Below are 20,615 nucleotides of genomic sequence, written 5' to 3'. Positions count from 1 at the left end.
ATTCCTTTCTGTTCCCGGCAAAAGCATCACACAGACAGAGAGAGCCTTTGTTTCTCCCTTCCCCCTCCAGCTTTTGAAAGTATCTTGTCTCCTCATTGGTCATTTTGGTCAGGTGCCAGCGAGGTTATCCTAGCTTCTTAACCCTTTACAGGTGAAAGGGTTTTCCCTCCAGCCAGGAGGGATTTTAAAGGTGTTTACCCTTCCCTTTATATTTATGACAGCGGGTCTTCTACCATAACCTGTATCTCCTAAGAATGCAGGAAGCTTGGAGCCAAATGATTGTACCATGGAGATCAACACTGCTATATCCAACACATCAAGAGCTGTCTGAAGGGAAGGATGTACTACTAGTTGACTTTCTGAAATTAAATATTCTTTCCTGCAGTCCTGTGGGACTTTAACAGTGAATTTGGAGATATTGTCATAGTTAAAATAGTCATATTTGACCAATAATGCCTGCTAATTGGCAATTCTCATTTGCAGGTTTGGCTGAAAATTTAGTACTGAAAAATTTAGTACTGAAGGCATCAGTACCATGTGCTTCAGTTCCACATGACTGGTACCTGGCAATTTTTTACACTCTGAGGAGACCAGTACGAAGGTTCAGTGTCCAAAGCTTGAGTGAGTTGCAAAGGGACCCTTTCTGGGCCTCGTGATATCCTTCTCCAAGGCCAAAGCGGGAGCTCTGTTTTTTTGGGAGTCTTGTGAGAGAGACTTAAGGGAAGAGATCTGGCTGTCAGAATTTTTCTTTATTCCCATGCACCGCGAGTCATTACCAATTGAGGAGGAAGCTTATTTTAATGACTTCCTGTCACTTCATCAGTGCAGTCCTCTGATGTGGAGCACTTTAGACAATTGCTCCAGATTTTCAGCCCCAGTGACTCCAGGGCTTGAGGATGGATGAATTGATTTCTCAATCAAAAACATCTTCTGGTGTGCTCCTCTAGCTTTCGGTGTTCTCTTTGAGAAAGACTTACAAATTGAGCACTTGTCAATGTGGCCTTCTCCTAGACATGGAAGGCACTTAGTGTGCCTATCCTTGAAAGGCATTAATGCCTCACAGAAAGGGGCTATTCTTAAATTTTCATGGGGCTGAGGTATCTTTAGGTAAAATATAATTATTTTCAACTGCCTTTACTCTGTCCAGGATGGAATGAGGATGTTGCCATATCTCTTTCACCAACCTGTCCAGAACAGGGTTCAAAGGCACTGCAAATATATTCAGTGGAGGAACTACTTGACAGTGAATAAAGAAAAGCCAGTGACTCTAGTGATCCATTCTAGAAACTGAAGCCAGATATGCTTGTTGTCCTCTTACCATAAGGATATTTTCTGATCTATGAATACTTAGTGTCTTTCGTATTTTAAAAAAAAATCAGTTTTAATCATTCCAATTTGAGTGTGTCTCAATCTCAAGCAGGCCTGAAGAATGATACATCAATGTGGAGATAAGAGAGAGCCTTTACTGCCAGAGCTCATGCCAACACCAACTACACAGAAACCATCATTACAAGTAGCAGCAACACCAACTTTTTCACAGGCACCAAAATCTGAAGCGTGGGTTTGCCATAAAGAAGGAATGGCAACATGAGGTTTAATGCAGTGAACTTCCAGTTAACAACTCAGGATTCTGCAGATCTAGCAAGGAAATAATCTGTACTGCTAAAATGCCTGAGCTGTAACTGCCTCATGCTACCATTTCTTCTATTATCTGCCTTCTTTTCTTCTCACATCTAACTACAGAACTGTAAAGAAAAAAAAGTAGAAGTAAAATTAGAATTGAGAACTGATAGGGGCTTTGTACTTTAAGAACAAGTAAAAAGACTAAAGGGAAGGTGATAAGTCTGGTTTTTTAAAACTTGATTGAAAGACTTTGCCCCTCTTTGTGTCTCAATAACTGAAATAATAATATTTAATGTAAGGATTCTACTGTAAGGTGGAGAAGACCAGACATATGACAAAAATAATTAAGTTGACAAAGCTAGTAGCTGTAGACCTCAATAAAAAATAGGTGTATGCATGCCATATACTAGTGATAGTTAAATAAATTCAAATTCTATGCAATATTGTAATCTCAGTAGATCAAAGACATAGACCAAGGACTATAACTATAAAAGAATATATTTACTTTTGCAAAACGGGCAAAGTTATTCAAAATGAAATATTTTAATCAGAAAGAAAATACAAGTATGGTTAAGACTTATTAAAAATAACAATATTCATTATTTTGTGTTGCTCCAGAGAGGGAAAATCCCTCTTCTAGATAAAAAAAAGTATTATTTAATCATTATTTTTGAATGTACACAAAACACAAGGATTCACAATCTTAGAATGTAAAATGATGTATACCTCATTACGTGCCAGCATATCCTCCATTTTGATAGGACCATCCTCTGGCAGGACAATTAAAACAGTATTTGATATGTCTTTCATTATTAAATCAATCTGCATTTCACATAAGTCATTAACCTAAAGAAAAGCAAAATGTAATTAACACTACATTTATACCTCTAAAGTGTTATGCACCATTATTATTTATATCATGCCATCAGTATACCCTGGGTTTTACAGACAAATACTGTCAGTTCCTTGCCCCCCCGAATCTACAATGTAAGGGCTGAGCCTACAAGCGGCTGAGTGCTCAGAAATGCTGAACTCCCTCTACTCCCATTGACTTTAATAAGAGCCAAATTAATACACAGCTTCTCTCAGGAGTACTCAGCATCTTGCAGAATCAGGCATTAAATAAGACAATACAGCAAGGGATAATAATAAACTAAGGGTAAGAGAAGTATGGACAGCTACAACCCTGAAAGATAAACCTATCCTGGCCAGTGTGAGGTTTGTGCTCCCTATCACAGTAACCAAAACAGCAATATCTACCTGAGTCTGCAGATAACCTGAAATAATAGTTCTGAAACATATGAACTCTCCCACTGATCTCAAGGAGGTTTTACTCTGAGACCCACTATTCTGGGAGGCCTGGCAAAACCACACCAAAGATTGATGTGTAGCAAGAGAAGAATACAATGGGCACAGACCACAGACCCAAACGGATACTTACTCCAACAGATGGGGTGTATTTGTGGGTGGGGTGCTGACATGCCTAATTCTCTAGGGGGCTGAGGGAAAAGTGCCCCTGGTGCTCCTGAGAAATGCTTTGAGGTCCACACATAGTGGGCTGATTGTCTGCTGAGGTTGCTGGCCAGGTCATTGCCCAGATAAGAGCTATAGCTGTCACCTACTGTTTCTAAAATCTTGAGGCTTCAAGGCAGAGAGGAGCTGACTATGCCCTCCTTTGCTATGTGACATGATATATGATAGTGGTGTTGTCTTTCAAGATTTGTGAAGAGAGAGGCCCAACATTTGATTTAAAAATACCTTCTAAATTAGACAGATTTCATGGAGCTCCGGGACATTTTTACAGAGGGATTCTTGGGAGTAGAGGTTTTCTGCAGCTCTATGTCTTTAAGAGTCCCAGATGAGCATCCCACATTACCCACATTACAGCTGACGGGGACCATGAAGGGGGATGGAAGACATCATGGAGTGGAATTGGATGGTGTAATCTTGTTTGCTTATTGAGAATCTGGTTGTGGTAATCCCTCTCAATGCAGCAAGGAAATAAAGAAAGGTACTTGTCAAAAAAGTAAGGCGGTCCACAGAAGATTCCTTATTAGCCCTTGTCTTAACAGAAACAGAAGAAGTGACCACAGAACTAAAAGTTAATGGTAGCTTAGGTACAAGTGATCATTACTTGATCACATGTGCAAGCAGAATAAAGTCCAGAACAATAATACATATACTTGGTATTATAATAAGGCTAATTTTATAAAGCTGAAAACAAATATAAACCAAATCACTTGGGAGAAAGAATTTAATCAGAAGAATAGGAATGATAATTGGGCATCAATTAAGAACACTTTACTAGATGCCCAAAAAGCCACAGTCCTACAACTGAGGAAGAAGGCTACGCTCATTAAAAAATCAATCTGGTTTAGAAGGGAAGTGAAGGCAGCCATATACAGAGATAGATATATTTGGAAGAAAGGGGAAGTTGATAGTAATTAATATAAATCACAGGTCAGGAATTATAGACAATTGATAAGGGAAGAAGAGGGACACAAGGAGAACTCTGTGGACAACAGAGTTAAGGACAAGGAGTTTTTAAAGGAATAGACTATAGAGTTATAACAAATTAAAAGTTCCTGACAATAGTATTGGTCCATTTCTGGATGGAAATGGTAGCAGTATCACTAACAACGCAGAAAAGGCAGAAGTGTTCATTAAATATTTCTGTTCTCTATTTGAGTAAACAGATGATAATATCTCATCAAATGATTATACTAACACTCTGTTCATTTCAGTAGTATCTCTGGAGAATGTTGAGCAGAAACTACTTAACTTAGACATTTTTAAATCAGCAGGGTCAGACAACTTGCAAGAGTTTTTAAAGAGCTGGCCAAGGTGCATGCTGGATTGTTAATGTTGATTTTCAATAAGTCTTAGAGCATTGGGGAAGTTCCAGAAGACTGAAAGAAAGCTACTGTTGTGTCAATTCTTAAAAAGGGTAAATGAGATGACCTAGGTAATTATACGCCATCTTAGCCAGATGTCGATCCTAGGCAAGATAATGGAGCTGCTGATATGGGACTTCATTAATAAAGAATTAAACAAGGCTAATGTAATTAATTCAAATCAACATGCATTTGTGGAAAATAGATGTCACCAAACTAACTTGAATATCTTGATGAGATTACAAGTTTGATTGATAAAGATAAAAGTGTTGACATAATATACTTAGACTTCTGCAAGGCATCTGACTTGGTGATGCACAAAATTTTGATTAAAAAACTAGAATGATATAAAATTAACCTGGCACACATTGACTAAAAATTGACTAGCTGATAGGTCTCAAAATATAACTGTAAATGGGGAATCATCATCGAGCACGAATGTTTCTCATGGGGTCCCAAAGGGATTGGCCTTACGCTATTTAAAATTTTTATCAATGACCTGGAAGAAAACATATCATCAATGATAAAGTTTGCAAATGACACAAAAATTGAAGGAATGGTAAATAATGAAGAGGACAGGACACTGATTCAGTGTGATACAGACTGCTTAGTAAACTGAGCACAAGCAAACAATATGTATTTTAATATGGTTAAATGTAAATATATACATCTAGGAACAAAGCATTTGGGCCATACTTACAGGACTGGGGATTCTATCCTCAGAGGCAGTGACTCTGAAAAAGATTTGGGGACCACAGTCCCCTCTGGCCTTAAACTCTATGAATCTATGAATACTGTAGATGACTCCAGGACAAGATTGCAGTTCCTTGCACTTTGCACATCTGCCAGAAAGAGGAAGTCTTCCTTCAGGTCCAGAAGCTATACCAAAGATCTAATAAACCATCTAAGAAGCTGCAATACTCCAGGAAGAGGCTTTCTTTATCATCTGAATCAGCATCTGCTGCATCAGGAAGGAAGCAGCTAGTTTGATGATCAGGTCAAGAATCATGGACCAGATCTTTCATAGAGTCATAGATTCCAAGATCTGAAGGGACCATTGTGATCATCTTGTCTAACTTGATGTATAACACAGGCCACGGAACTTCCCCAAATAATTCCGAGGGCATATCTTTTAGAAAAATATCCAATCTTGATCTACATGTTGTCAGTGATGGAGAATCCACCACAACCACTGATAAATTGTTGCAATGATTAATTACACATACTGTCAAAAAATTATGCCTAATTTTGAGTCTGAATTTGTCTAGCTTCAACTTCCATCCATTTAATCATGTTATACCTTTCTCTACTAGATTGAAGAGCTCATTATTAAATTTGTTCACCATGTAGATACTATGGCCTCACAATTCCACTGTAGTCAAGCAATCTTCCTGATGGTATTCTACCCTAAACCACATGCGAACAGAGAGGAACAGCCCTTTCACTCTTTGGATGTTAGATGGGCCCTACCTTTCTATATACAAAGGACCAAACCATTCCGCAGATCTAGTCAGCTGTTCATAGCAATAGCAGAGAGAATAAAGCATCTCCCCATCTTCACACAGAGAATCTCATCTTGGATTACTTCATGCATCTGAGCACATTATAAACTCACAAACATCTTGCCCACAGCTAATCTGACAGCTCATTCCGCAAGATCTCAGGCCTCCTCCGCCGCCTTCCTAGTGCAAGTCCCTTTTTAGACATATTCGGAGCAGCAACCTTGTTGTCGGTACACATGCAGTCTTGCAGTCAGCCTGTCCTTGAACACCAAACCCATCTCCTATACACCTACCTTGGAATGGACATGTGCAATCACTCGAAGAAGAAAAACAGATACTAACCTTTCCATAACTGTTGTTCTTCAAGATGTGTTGCACATATCCATTCCAAAACCCAGCCTCCGTCCCCTTTTATCAAAGGCAGTCAGTAAGAAGAAACTGAAGGGAAGTGGGGTTGGCAGAGCCCTTTATGCTGGCACCTTGAACACACGGCACAAGAGGGCCCTTGAGCAGACACAATGGATACCACTAGGAGAAAAATTCTGGCAACTGTGCTTGGAGCGCACACACATCTACATTGGAATGCACATGTGCAATACATCTCAAAGAACAAGAGCTATGAAAAGGTTAATAACCGTTTTTCCCCTAAATTAATGCTGGGTTCCCTTTCCCTTTTAATAAAACTTCTCTTTTGCTATACACAGACTCAGTCCTTGTGAGCGGGGAAATATTGCTTATCAGAGGAACCTAGGGGTGGTGGTAAGTTTTCCCAAATTACTGGGTAGGGGCTCAAGCCAGTTCTGTTTTATATTGTTAAGAGGAAACCCTAAATCAGGGATCGGCAACCTTGTGGGCTGGGCCAGTTTGTCTACCTGCCACGTCTGCAGGTTCAGCCGATCACAGTTCCCAGTGGCCGCGGTTCACCGCTCCAGGCCAATGGGGGCTGCAGGAAGCGGCGGCCAGCACATCCCTCGGCTCGTGCCACTTCCCGCAGCCCCCATTGGCCTGGAGCAGTGAACTGCGGCCAGTGGGAGCTGCAATCAGACGAACCTGCGGACGCAGCAGGTAAACAAACTGGCCCGCCGGGACCTTACCCTGGAGGGCGGCAGGCCAAAGGTTCCGATCCTTGCCCTAGATGTTGAACCTGCCCCTTGTTGCTGCCAACTCCACCTGACAGAACGGTTACACTGCTATAGGTGTATGTATTAGGGAACCAAATGTGTAACTGATAAGAAATGCCCATAAATTTTCTGTAATTGATTAACTTAATAAATGACAAAATAGACAAGGCACATGTGGTATAGCAGGTGTGTTCTATAATCAATGTGTCAGAAAAACAATTAGGTATGGATTGATGTCTAAGCATTAAGACCTAATTGTGGTCACAGATGTGATAGTAGTGATAAATTAGTTACAAATATCATTGACTTATTGATTCAAAACAAGATGGAGCATGAGAAAGGATTTTTCTTTGTTTTGAACAGTATGCAACCAGGAACGCAACCCGGAGGCTCAGTGCATCATTACAACTGTCACCATGGCCCTAGCTGCAGAGTCCACCATTTCCAGGGAAGCTAGCAGTGCTGAACAAGAGCCAAGACATCCCTCAGCCATGAGCAACAGACAGCTTGATGACAAAGTGGGATATGGCTTCCCAACTGGAGAAGTCATACTGTGACAACAGGGTATGATGTATGGCAATCCAGAGTCGTAGACTTGCCGTGGAATAATTTTCTTTTCTGCCAAAATGATCAGGCTTTTTAGCATCTTTGTCCTTGGGGTAGCCTTATTCCTGCCCTGATGACATCTCTCATTCACTGCAGCCACGTCCAATGAGCAGGGGTGGCATGTAGACAGAATTGCTCAGAACCCTGGGATGGAACCTGGTATTTCCATTCCATTCATTTGGCCACCAAAGAAATGCAGGAAGGGGTCTGCCAGATCATTTTGGCTGTCTGAATGATAGCATCCTTCCCTGCTGCAGTGAGATGGAGATCTTGTGTACATTAACCTCTACAAACTCCATTTGGCTGTCCAGAGATGTTGCCATTCTCCTGAGTAACTCCTGATATCCTTCAAAATCATCTGGTACTGGGCCCCAGGATGATGTCTCTGGTATCAGGGCCTCATCAGGTGATGAAAAAGAGGTGTGAAACGGAGGCAAGGGAAATGACTCTCTGGGTTGTTCTTCTGGTACTGGTACCAGCTGAACTGGCAGATATTCCAGAGCCAGCAGCGGTAAGCTGAGTGCACGGGAGTCAGAAGTCTGATTGGTATGAACTGTTACCAGCCTCTGTGAGCTGGGAGGAAAAGATCTAGTCATATAAGGCAGTGTACAGGTGGGTGCTGGAGGCATCCCACAAGGGAACCAGGGGACTGATAGGGCCACTGGGGACTGATAGAGTACCAGCCTCCTGGCTTGTGTGGCCCATGAGTTCCAATTCCTGGACAAACTCTTCTCAAAGACACGCAATGAGAGCAATGACATGAGTGAGCCCAAGGCTACCAGGGAATAGGAGAGTCATCTTCAGAATCTGATCACAACTCAGAGTACACAGAGAACCAGGGTGATACAGTGCTGAGAGGGGTCCTTGGAGACCTTGAACAGGAGCTATGCCGTAAGCATGGTATCAGGAACAGCATGGACATTTTCCTGGCTGTCAGTAACATGTGGTGTGGGGGATCTGGAGCTGGTCCTGTGGAAAGTGGTAGTACCAACTCAGAGGAATTTGATGCCATGGTCAAGCAACCCAGTGCAGACCATCTAGAAGGCTGCTTTAGTGCCGGATGAGATTCTTCACCCTGAGGCAAAGACGATAGCAGTACAAACAGGTATATTAAGTCTCTACCCACAGTGTAAACCTCTGGTGTAGTCAGTACCAACATGGGCTGCTGACTTGCAGTGATCAGGAAAGACTGCTCTGTTGCCATCAAAGAAGTAGCCAGACTCGACAGTCCCTGAGAGGGCACCAAAGTTAATGATTAAGGTCTCTCTGAATGAGCCCAAAGAGCATGCTTTACCTTTGTTACCTGATGGACCCTCTGTGGAAGGGGTCTATGTCCCAGGGACTTCTTGATGCCAACTGGCAGAGGGCACAGGAGGTGTACAGGAATCTTTCAGGGATCCTCTGCATCAGACATATGCATAATATACTCTTGAGGGAATTCTGCACCAAAAAATTAAAAATTCTGCAAAATTCTGCATATTTTATTTGTCAAAATAACACAATATAATTGTGCCATTTTCAATTATTTTGGTAGTTTATGTCAATACAATATAGACAACAACAAAAAACGTTCAGGAAATGTTTTTTGACAAACAGATTCCTTACTAGGCATATTAGCACATCTGTATGTCTCCACAGAGCAGATGACAATACTAATGTTTCCATGTATGTCAAGCAAAGAAGACTTTAAGGGTATGTCTACACTGCAAAGAAAAAACATGGTGGGCTCATGCAAGCTGACAGCTCAGCCTGCTGTGGTTGTTTCATTGCAGTGCAGACTTCCGGGCTCAGACTAGAGCTGTAGCTCTGGGACCCTCCCACTCTGCATGGCCTTAGAGCCTGCGTTCCAGTCCCAGTCCAGAAGTCTACACAGCAATGAATCAGCCCTGCAGCCCAAACCCTGTGAGACTGAGTTGGCTGGAACAGGCCAGCTATGTGTTTTTCTTTGCTGTATAGACATACCCTAATGAGCGGCACATCCTTAGGAGTGAAGTTAGCCCATGATCTGTCACAGCACTTAAATATATGCATAAAATTCAGCACCTGAGTAGCCCCACTGAAACTAACACTTTACCAGATTGGGATCTCAGTGACTGGTGTGAAAGTAGAATGAATTATATTGAAATTATAATTCATTAAAGAAATGCTACTTGAAGGGTTTGTTGAAATATAGTTGTCAGGAAGAGAAATATTAAGGAGTGTGAGGCAATGGGTCCTCAAACTAATTAACTTAGAGCTCCTACTGAGCTAGGAGATTGGTAAACATTAGTATGCAAATAAGATATGTATGTATATTTGTCAGTTTCTGCTTCCTTTTGTCTCTTATGTTAAATTGGCTTTGGCTTATTTGTATAAATAAGTTAGCTTGAGCCTCAGAGAGGGGCTCACATATCTGGGTGCATTGGCAAAGCGCTTTGCTAATAAACAGAGTGGTCTGACAAATGATGAGAGTCCTGAATCTGACTTTGACACTGGCATAGCTAAGTAATACTCAGCATGTCACTATACAGTAACTGGACTAGAACTAAAATTGTTACAGACAATAGATTAGAAGGACAACAGGAGTGGAGAGGGTGGGGCTTGGTGGGGGAGTCTGGATGCAGGGGGTGCGGCTCGGCAGGGATCTAGATGTTTGTGGGGGTTTGGATGCATGGGGAGTTTGGGTGGACAGTGGCACAGCTCCCTGTACAGTGACCCCTTCCCCCTGTGGCTGGGGAGTGATGGGGACAGAAAGAGGAGGGTGCAGGTGCGGAGCTTCCTGCAGTCGGGGGGAGGTTCTTGGGGGTGGGTCTGGAGGGCCCGTGCAAAGGAAGAGGAAGCCCGTCCTCCCCAGCCCAGCCAGGACTAGAAGCTGGAGCCTGGCACACAGTAGCAGCCACTGGCTGGGTCATCCTCAGCCCTGACCCCACACAGACTCCTGGCTCACTGCAATAGCAAGCGAGAGGGACAGAGTCTTACACTCATGCCCAGCCCCACCCTGCCCTGAGTCAGTGATTTTCATCTCCTCCGGCAGCTCCCGACACTTGAACCAGATGAGCCTGGTTGGGACCGCTGCCCAGAAGGGGCATGTAAATCAGTTATTCTGCTGAGAAAGAGTAAAATCTGTGGGGGACATTAATTCTGCACTTGTGCAGTGGCACAAAGTTCCCCCAGGAGTAATAACTATCCATCAGTAGGTAGCATGTGAGGTGTCTAATGAGAGCCAATAAGCCAATGATCATCATAATGCCTGTGAAATGTATGTATGGGCAATATTTAAGGAATTGTGTATCTATGTGAAAAAGTATGTTCTTAAAGTATGGGAGGTAAGACAGATCACCAAGAGGACACAGACCTCGTCCAAGTTCCTTTCAGGCAGATGGTAACAGACACTTATCTCTTTGTCCGACTATGTGTGTATTCTGTACTGTAGGCCTTACAATGGATGCCCATTTGCCTACTAAGCCAATACCAGTCAAAAAACTGGGAAATCTACAAGAGAAAACCTGTTTATGATTAAGATTAGTCTGGTGTACCAGGGAATGCAAAGAAACACACAGGATCCTTCACTAAGGAGGCAAGCTAACAGCATGTTTGTCTTATGAAAAGGGGGGTCACAGCCAGCCTGATTGTAAAGCACTGGTGAGCAATATTTTATTAGACATGAAAGTATCCTGTTAACAAAGTCTAGGCTCTAGAATGCATTATTATTTTATCTGATAGATAACCATTTGTTTCCAATACTTCTATGTGCTATTTCTTGAATCTCTATGCTCTGTTAAATAAATTTATACTTGATTTCCCCATAAACACATCTAAGTGCTGTGTGTTAAGCAGAGTGGTAATCTGGGGTGGAACTGGTCAGCTGGAGTGTTCTGTTTCTTTGGAAGCAGCGGATCTATGAATAATATGAATGTCCAGTGGAACAGGGGCTGGACCCGCTTGGGAGAAGTTCAGAGGGCTCAGCAGTTGTAATCTGCCTGTCACTAACATGTAGAGAAACAGCAGGGCCTGCAAAGGCCTACAGGGAAGTGCTTGTGTTAACCGTGGCCAGTGGAGTTGGAAAGATGACCTCCTGGCAGGCACAGACAAGGTTTTCTCATGCTAAGGGGGAGTGGTATGAATTGCCTTGCAACTCTGGGTACCCCAGGAAACATCACAGATACCCGTATCCTAAACTTCAAGGAACCGAATGCCAACTTCTGTTTCTGCTTTTGAGGCCGGGACTCTGATTCTCTGGGCCTAAAAAGGACAGTCCCAGAGAAAGGGATCTTCTGAGGCCTCTTTTAGCTGATACATCCAAAGGAACACTTCGGGAAGGAGTCTTCGAAGACCTTCCCTCAGATGACTGAAGGGGCTCTGTCAAGGTTCCTTCCCCACTCTGAACTCTAGGGTACAGGTGTGCAGACCTGCATGAAAACCTCCTAAGCTTACTTTTACCAACTTAGGTTAAAACTTCCCCAAGGTACAAAATTATTTTACCCTTTGCCCTTGGTTTTCCACTGCCACCACCAAACTTTATCTGGGTTTATTGGGAAAACGTAGTTTGGACACGTCTTTCCCCCCAAAATCCTCCCAACCCTTGCACCCCACTTCCTGGGGAAGGTTTGGTAAAAATCCTCACCAATTTGCATAGGTGACCACAGACCCAAACCCTTGGATCTTAGAACAATGAAAAAGCATTCAGTTTTCTTACAAGAAGACTTTTAATGGAAGTAAAGGAATCACCTCTGTAAAATCAGGATGGTAGATACCTTACAGGGTAATTAGATTCAAAACATAGAGAATCCCTCTAGGCAAAACCTTAAGTTACAAAAAAGACACACAGACAGGAATAGTCATTCTATTCAGCACAGCTCTTTTCTTAGCCATTTAAAGAAATCATAATCTAACGCATACCTAGCTAGATTACTTACTAAAAATGCTAAGACTCCATTCCTGTTCTGTCCTCGGCAAAAGCAGCATACAGACAGACACAGACCCTTTGTTTTTCTCCCTCCTCCCAGCTTTTGAAAGTATCTTGTCTCCTCATTGGTCATTTTGGTCAGGTGCCAGCGAGGTTACCTTTAGCTTCTTAACCCTTTACAGGTGAGAGCATTTTTCCTCTGACCAGGAGGGATTTTAAAGGGGTTTACCCTTCCCTTTATATTTATGACAGGCTCTGACATTGATCTAAGGGCAGCCTCCATCTGGATATATTAGAGGCACTCCTCCCTCAGCTTCTTAGTTCTAGTCTTGAAGCTGCAACAGAGAGAGCACCTATAACCTGGCCCTCACCCAAACACTTGCAGCAGTATGAATGAGGGTCACTAACAGGGAGAGGCTTTCTGCAGCCGATGAAAGTTTGAACTCTAGGGACTTTGGCATAGGTTTCTCAGTTCCAGGCAGGGTCTAGAGACTCACAATATTGGAAAAATCCCAAAAGAAAGGCCATATAAAAATAGAACTATAAAATGAATAAAGAAAAAAATAAAAGTCCAAAGACTTTTTAGCAGCACTAGGTAGATCAAGTATTTGTTCACAAGGAACACAAATGCTCTGACCACAGATGGAAAGAAGGAACTGAAAGAGGGACTCAGCCCTTTATATTCTCACTTGCAGCACAAGGAGCTTGGCAATGAGCAGTGCTGCCCTTATAGGTACCATCAGAGAAAACTCCCCAGCACTGGTCCTCAAGACACACAATCACCTACAGTGTAATGGACATATGCAAGCAATCAAAGAACACCCCAATTTAATGATGGTTCCCCAATATCAGCTACTTTCTAAGAGCTGTCAGTTAGCCAGTTCTTGATCTATTTAATGTGTGCTTTACTGATATTGTATAGTGCTAAATTTTAATAAGAATGTTGTGCAGTACTAAGTCAAATTCCTTACACAAGTCTAAGTATATTACATCTATGCACTTACCTTTATCAACCAAACTTGTAATCTCATCCAAAAAATGAAATCAGGATTATTTGACAAGACTTATTTTCCATATAATTATGTTGACTGGCAATAATTCTATTCCTATCCTTTAATTCTTTATCAATTTAAACCACCTCAGCTTTTTGATTTTTTTGTCCAGGACTGATGTCAGGCTACTATGAAGAGTCAGTCTTTAAACTGAAGAGTTCATGACCTTCACAAGGCAAGCCTTCCAAAGCTGAGATCTGTATTTCTCTGAGCAAGCCCAATGGACAGTTTTGCAGAAGGTCATTGAAACTCTGCAGCACTGCGGGGGAGCATCCCACAAGATTAAATACACAGAGATCAACCCAGACCACTGCTTTCTCTGTACACGTGGAGGGGGCAGTTGAGTCAAAAGTGCCCTATTACATAAAAAAACTGTTACTTACCTGTATGATAACTGCTGTTTTTTGAGATGTTAATGCAGATATGTATTACACTCTGCATGTGGTGCCAATCTCAGTACCACTGGTGATCCCCAGGAAGTCTCAACAACTTTTGAGAGAGATACTGAGAAGGCGGGGGAGAGGAGGAAGAGGTCTCCGAGCCCAAACCTGAGGAACCTTCAGAGTAGTCCATAGGCAATGAAGGAGCCACCCATCCAACAAACATCCAGCCTTATCCAAAGTCCTGCTCACAGGATGCATCAGTACTGACAACAGTAAAGCAGTTGGTGCTTTAACCACTAACACAGGCTTCATACTCACACTCAGTACTGAAGCAGACATTGGTGCCAAAGTCGAAGCTGGCACCGAACCCATAGATGCAGTGTGCTGGGATCATCATTAGCACGGAAGATAGTAGCTGTGTTGACAAGTCCCTCAGTACCGAAAAGGCAGGCGACCTCAACTCTGCACCCTGAATTGGAAGAGGCGCAAAAGAAGATTCCAATAATAACGGCAGGTCTGCAACCAATCCAGACAGCACCAAGGACACTAAAGAAGCCTCCACAGCTGAAAATTCCTCAGTTAGTGGAGGATCAGGAACAGCCAGGCAAAGAAAGTCCATTGCTGCCTGATACACCACTGGTGTGGAAACAGTCAGTGCTGACACTGAAATTGTTGGTACTGGACTCAGAGGAAGCCCCATGGATGGTACCTGAGTCAATGATAGAGTCCAGTTGCTCTCATCTCGGCACTGGAGAGCAAATAGCCCTGCTCTATCGTGCATCCGGGATGAATCACAATGTAGATCTGCACTCCTCTTGGAAGGGGAGGAGGAATCTCTCTGAGTTCTGGAATAGCCCCAGTCCATTTTGTGATAAATTTTTATAGGAGGACCAGAGGAAGAACTGTCTCTTTTTTTCTGTGGGGGAGAAGAATATGAATTTGGCCTAACAGCAGCCTGTGCCAGCTCAGATGCCCTCTGAGGGGCCTGACAATCTGTGAAGGTCCCCAGTGCTGAAAAGGGCCTCATGGTCTGTTCCTGAGGGTGCTGCTTCAAATAAAAGTCTCTGTCCACCTGCATTCTCTTTTTGAATGACTTGCAGATGAAGGACCTTTCTTTAATGGGCCCTTCCCGAAGGCACAACAAACACTGAGTGTGTGGTTCTCATTATTAGAGCTAACTACCCCACATGATGGGCAGTGTTCAAATGCTGGCGAGGGCATCACACCAGGCAAAATCCTATCCAACCATTTTTAATAAAACTAAACCTATAGGCACCACTAAACTAACTACAATTAACAACTACACCTCTACCCCGATATAACGTGGTCCTTGGGAGCCAAAAAATCTTACCGTGTTAGGTGAAACCACGTTATATTGAACTTGCTTTGGCCTCGAGAATTTCCGTTATTAATAGTCACTTCCCGCCCCCTGACTGACCCCTCAGAACCCCCGACCCATCCAACACCCCCCCCCACTCCCTGACCCCTCTCAACACCCCCGCCCCCTGACAGGCCCCCCGGGACTCCCACGCTCTATTCAACGCCCCTGTTCCCTGTCCTCTGACCACCCCCTGAGACCCTCTGCCCCTTATCCAACCCCTCGGCCCTAGCCCGGCGCCGCTCAGAGCAGCGTGTCGGAGCCAGACATGCTGATCTGCCAGAGCACACAGCCCCGCCCCCCAAAGCACTGCTTTACCACGTTATATCCAAATTCATGTTATATCGGGTCGCGTTATATCGGGCTAGAGGTGTATATACAAAAAAACTCTGTGAAACAGCATAAGATAAGAAGCACACTGAGCATTCTAACTCTAGCCCTGGGCAGTGAGAAGGAACAGAGGAGGGTTGGGGCAGTGCTGCTCTTAAATAGCCAGAGGAGGGGCTAGGTGGCCAGAAGACATGAGTGTCACCCCTACAAGTATTGTTAAGCAAAATTCTCTGGCTTCTGTGCACTGGGCATACACACACCTGAGTGGAATACACATCTGCAACTACTTGAAGAACTGATAGTGTCATGTGATTTTGCACACTCTCCCACTTGAACTGACTTCTTTTCTATAATGGAAGGCCAATGAATAGAGTTGTTGGAGAGGGGGAAGCTTCAATAGCTGCTGGAATACAGCTGGGACATTCAGGCTTCCCAAGTTGTTCTTAATGGCTTAGACCAAAAGTTGGAATTCCTGAACCTTAGGCAAAGTTATCAAAGCAATTCTCAGCATGGAGAAAAAGGATTTGGAGAAGAAAGGATTCCAGAAGGAGAGCTGAAGATACTTCTCATTCACCAATGGAGGCAATGACTGGGGGTCATGCAGTATTGGTCATGTTCAGCAGGAGGAACCTAGAAAAGGCTGGGGAGGATTATGCAGTTGCCTCTGTAGACAGGCACGGTTACCCCAGTAGTGGTCTGAGAAATAAGAAATACTTACCTTGCTCTTCAAACCAGAAGGGGAGGGCACTGACAAAAATTAGAGACCCTTTCTGACAAGAAATCAGAGTGCTAGTCACAAACAATGGTGAGACCTAATACAAACTCAACTTGAAGAAAAGAGGTTAAAATCTAGGGTTTAAAGGTGGTAGCAAGGATGTAAATATGGAGAAACTACCAGGGCCTTATCATTCTTCCAAAGGAAATGCATGTGAAAAACAACATTTGCTTTAAAAAAACAGAGACATATTTCAATGTTGCAAAACGTTATCACTAAAAGTTATTAAGAATTTAATGTTAATCTTAACTAAGGCCTGGTCTACACTGGGGGAAAGGGGGGGGCCCGACCTAAGTTGCGCGACTTCCACTACGTGAATAACATAGCTGAAGTCGACGTACTTAGATCTACTTACCACGTTGTCTTCACTGCGGTATGTCGGTGGCTGAGGCTCTCCCATCGACTCTGCCTGCACCTCTCACCCTGGTGGAGTACCGGAGTTGACGGGAGAGCGGTCAGCGGTTAATTTATCACGTCTAGACTAGACATGATAAATCGACCCCTGCTGGATGGATCGCTGCCCATCGATCCAGTGGTAATGTAGACAAGCCTTAAGAAGTTTCTTACATGTGAATAGAAGTCAAATCATTAATTGAGTTTAAAGCACAAGTTATTTTTTGCTGTGAAATACTCTAAAATCAAATGAAAGTGTATTTGAAATTTCTTCAAAAAATGTCATTTTAATTAATTTGGCAAATATGCATACCTTTTTCAAAAGCTGCTTAAACATATTCATAACTTCATCAACTTCTTGAAAAAAACTGTCCAATGTCAGAGATGACCAAGTTAATATAGTAAGTCCTTGTCTCAACACAGATTCTACCTAAACAAACAAACAAAACAAAACAAAAATGATGATAACTAAATATAGAAAAAAATAAATGTTAGGAATATAACATACAAACAGGACTGATGATTATAAAAATGAACAATGGTCCTGTGCTCATTACTGAAAGAAACAGATTCTGTTAGTTTGCATCTATGTTTTGTTTCTGCAGTTTTCCTTGAAGTGATTTACTCGATGTTTATTTAGGTTTTTATGTGTACCACAGCCATATTCACCACTATGCTGACAATTCTCAAATGTACCTGCCAACCACTGACCTCTCTCTTCCTGTCCAGTCTCAAATCTCTTGCTGGTCCTCTAACATTTCCTCATGGATGTTATTTCCTTTAACTAAAACAAAACATGAACTGTCCACGTTTTCTCCTAAACCCTGTTCTTTGCTGCACTTCTCCATCACTGTGATCAGATTGACTTCACATCTCTGGAGCTCATATGAATCAGTATTTTTGACTCTTCCCTTTCCTTTTTTCAATCACATCCACTTTCTCACTAAATCTTGTTGTTGCACTCCCTATACTATTTCTAAAATCCTCGCTTTCCTTACCAGCCATATCCTTATTTTTTGCCTAAGGTAACCTCAGACTTTCATATCAATCAGGTCATTCAGCTGTCAGTTTTCATTCTAAATTTCATCTGATTAGGGAAGATGCTGCTCTTCACACCTGGGATGTCAGGAGAGTGTTCGATTTCTATTTGGAAAGGACTAAAGCCTTGAGGGCTGTTTGTCTCTTTCATGGCCAGAATTAAAGTGGCCCCTGTTTTGACCCAAAGGCTCTCCTGAAATGGGTTTGTGGTTGTATCCCCTCTTACCACAACATTGCTAATGTTCAGCCCCCTCCTATGGTTATAGCTAAGGCTATGTTTTATTCACAGGTATTTTTAGTAAAAAAGTCATGGACAGGACACGGGTCTTAAACAAAAATTCACAGGCCCATGACCTGTCCATGACTTTTGCTAAAAATATCCGCCGTGACTAAAACTTGGGTCGTGGGTGCTCTGGGGGGGCAATCTGGGGGCACCGCGGGTGCTGGGGGAGGTGACCCGGGACCCCCGCTGGTACTGGGGTAGGGAGGGTTGAAGGGGCTGGCAGGGGCTTTCTACCCGGCTCCATGTCCCTGCAGCTTCTAGGTGGCAGAGGCAGGAGCCAGGACAGGAGCTCTTCCGCTGCTCCCGCCACAAGTGCTGCTTGCCGCAGCTCCCATTGGCCAGGAAATGCAGCCAATGGGAGCTGTGGGGGTGGGGTCTGTAGGCACCAGCAGAATGCAGCGCGGAGACCCGCCCCCCCGCCTCGAAGCTGCAGCCCCCCCCCCCCGACAGGTAAGCACACCCCCCGAATCCCTGCTTCTAGCCCCCTCCCACACACCCAAACTTCTGCTGCCGGCCCAGGGCCTGCCCAAGCCGGACAGCCCCTGCACCAGCACCAGCCACTGCAGAAGTCACAGAGGTCATGGAAAGTCACAGAATCCGTGACTTCCATGATGTCCATGACAGACTTGCAGCCTTAGTTATAGCGCTGTAGCGGGGCAGTCACCCTGCTCTGATTTACAAGGAGTTAAAAGCCAGCCCTTGGAGAGGGCTCAGAGCCAATCAGAGAAGGCTGAGAGGCAGTCAATCACGGTCAGGCTGGGCCCTATAAAAGGGCTGCAGGGCCGGAAGGCAGTCAGTCTTTCTCCAACCTTGGAGAGAGATGGACCTGGTTGCCTGAAAGAGGAAAAGGGTTCCTTGGACAGTGTAGTGTTGGGGAAGGACAGGAGGAGCTGTGGGAGCTCCAGCCTGGCAAACCCCCAGGCAGAGGCCTTGCTGTCAGGGCCGGAAGAGGTATTAGGGCTGTGGGGAGGCAGCCAGAGGAGGAACAGGCAACAGGTTCAACCTCCTTGCCGATGATGAGTGGCCACTTCAGACTGCGGTTTGCTCCTGAAGTAAGGGGCTAGATGAAGACTGGCAGTGGGTCACTGAGGCGAGGTGGGCTTAGGGGAGGATCCCTTAGTGTTGGGGTACTGCCGCGGGGCAGTATCTGAGAAGGGGCATCGCAGGCCAGGAGGGACGTGGGGCCTGAGATATAGTGGGTGAAGATTCATAATGGAAAGACAAGTAGCGACAGCAGGAGAGATGCCGGCCAGAAGGAGACGCTCCGAGGCTAGGATGAGCTAATTCCTGGAAGCACCGTGGCGAGACAGCATGACCTGTTACAAGTGCATTCTACTAAATCACAATCTACTTCCATAGCCCTGATGACACTGCGAGACATCCACTGAAGAAATATGCAAAGCTATCACGTGGGGTTTGGTCCGTACCTTCTTAAAATATTATGCTGTAGTACATGCCTCTAGAGCAGTCACCCCCTTTGGTACTGCAGTTCTACAAGCAGTCTTAGACAGGACTCAAAAGCACCCACTTTCTTTGGGGAGTATTGCTTCAAAGTGGAGCGCCCATGAAGACATTATTCACAGAATGAGAATTTAATTATCCTGTACAGTAACTGGAGTTCTTTGAGACGTTAGTCCCACATAAGGTGTTCCACTATCCATCCTCCTTCCCTTCTGCTTTGGAGTCTTTGCCTTGCTGGACTTCACAGTAGAGAAGGAACTGATTCATCCAACACAGCCCTATACACCCTTGGTATAAGGCACAAGTATAGCTAGGGTGCATGTTGGACCAAACAGGCATTGCTACCAAAAGTCTCTGATCAACGGTGCACAGGGTGCACTTTTACCAGAAGTGGAGCACCTGTAGGGACATTACTCAAAAAAGAACAAGAATTTCTGCTATATGCTGGGATGCTAATCGGTTTGAGGAGAAAGACCTGGATGTATTAGTCAATCACAGGATGACTATGAACCACCAATGTGATGTGGTTGTGAAAAAGACAAATGCAATCCTGGGATATATGAGATGAGATATTTCCAATGAAATAGTAAAGTATTAATGTCGTTGTACAAGGCACTAGTAAGTCCTCATCTGGAATATTTTGTACAATGTGGTCACCCATATTCAAGAAAGATGAATTCAATCTGGAATAGGTTCAGAGGAGGGCTTCTAGGGTGATCAGGAGAGTGGAGAGACCTATCTTATCATAGGAGACTGAAAGAGCTTGGCTTGTTTAGCCTAGCAAAATGAAGGCAGTGAGGAGATAAAGAAGTTACTCACCTTGTGCAGTAACAATGGTTCTTCGAGATGTGTGCCCCTATGGGTGCTCCAACGTAGGTGTGTCTGTGTCCC

The 20,615-nt window shown here is 43.8% G+C and overlaps 1 protein-coding gene across 1 annotated transcript in view; it reads right to left on the bottom strand.

Annotated features, from left to right (window-relative positions):
- DNAH8 (dynein axonemal heavy chain 8) overlaps positions 1-20,615 on the bottom strand; it is a 598,059-nt gene that overhangs the window by 415,796 nt on the left and 161,648 nt on the right. The window contains exons 20-21 of the mRNA XM_048843472.2: positions 17,256-17,372; positions 2,350-2,469 (exon numbers count right to left, since the gene is read on the bottom strand). Coding sequence (XP_048699429.2) covers positions 2,350-2,469; positions 17,256-17,372 — 237 coding nt within the window. The remainder of the gene's footprint in view (positions 1-2,349; positions 2,470-17,255; positions 17,373-20,615) is intronic.

This window comes from Caretta caretta, chromosome 3, assembly GCF_965140235.1.
Source record: "Caretta caretta isolate rCarCar2 chromosome 3, rCarCar1.hap1, whole genome shotgun sequence".
NCBI classification, from domain to species: Eukaryota; Metazoa; Chordata; order Testudines; family Cheloniidae; genus Caretta; species Caretta caretta.
Note: the sequence above shows the minus strand (reverse complement) of the source record. Positions and strands in the feature narration are given on the sequence as shown.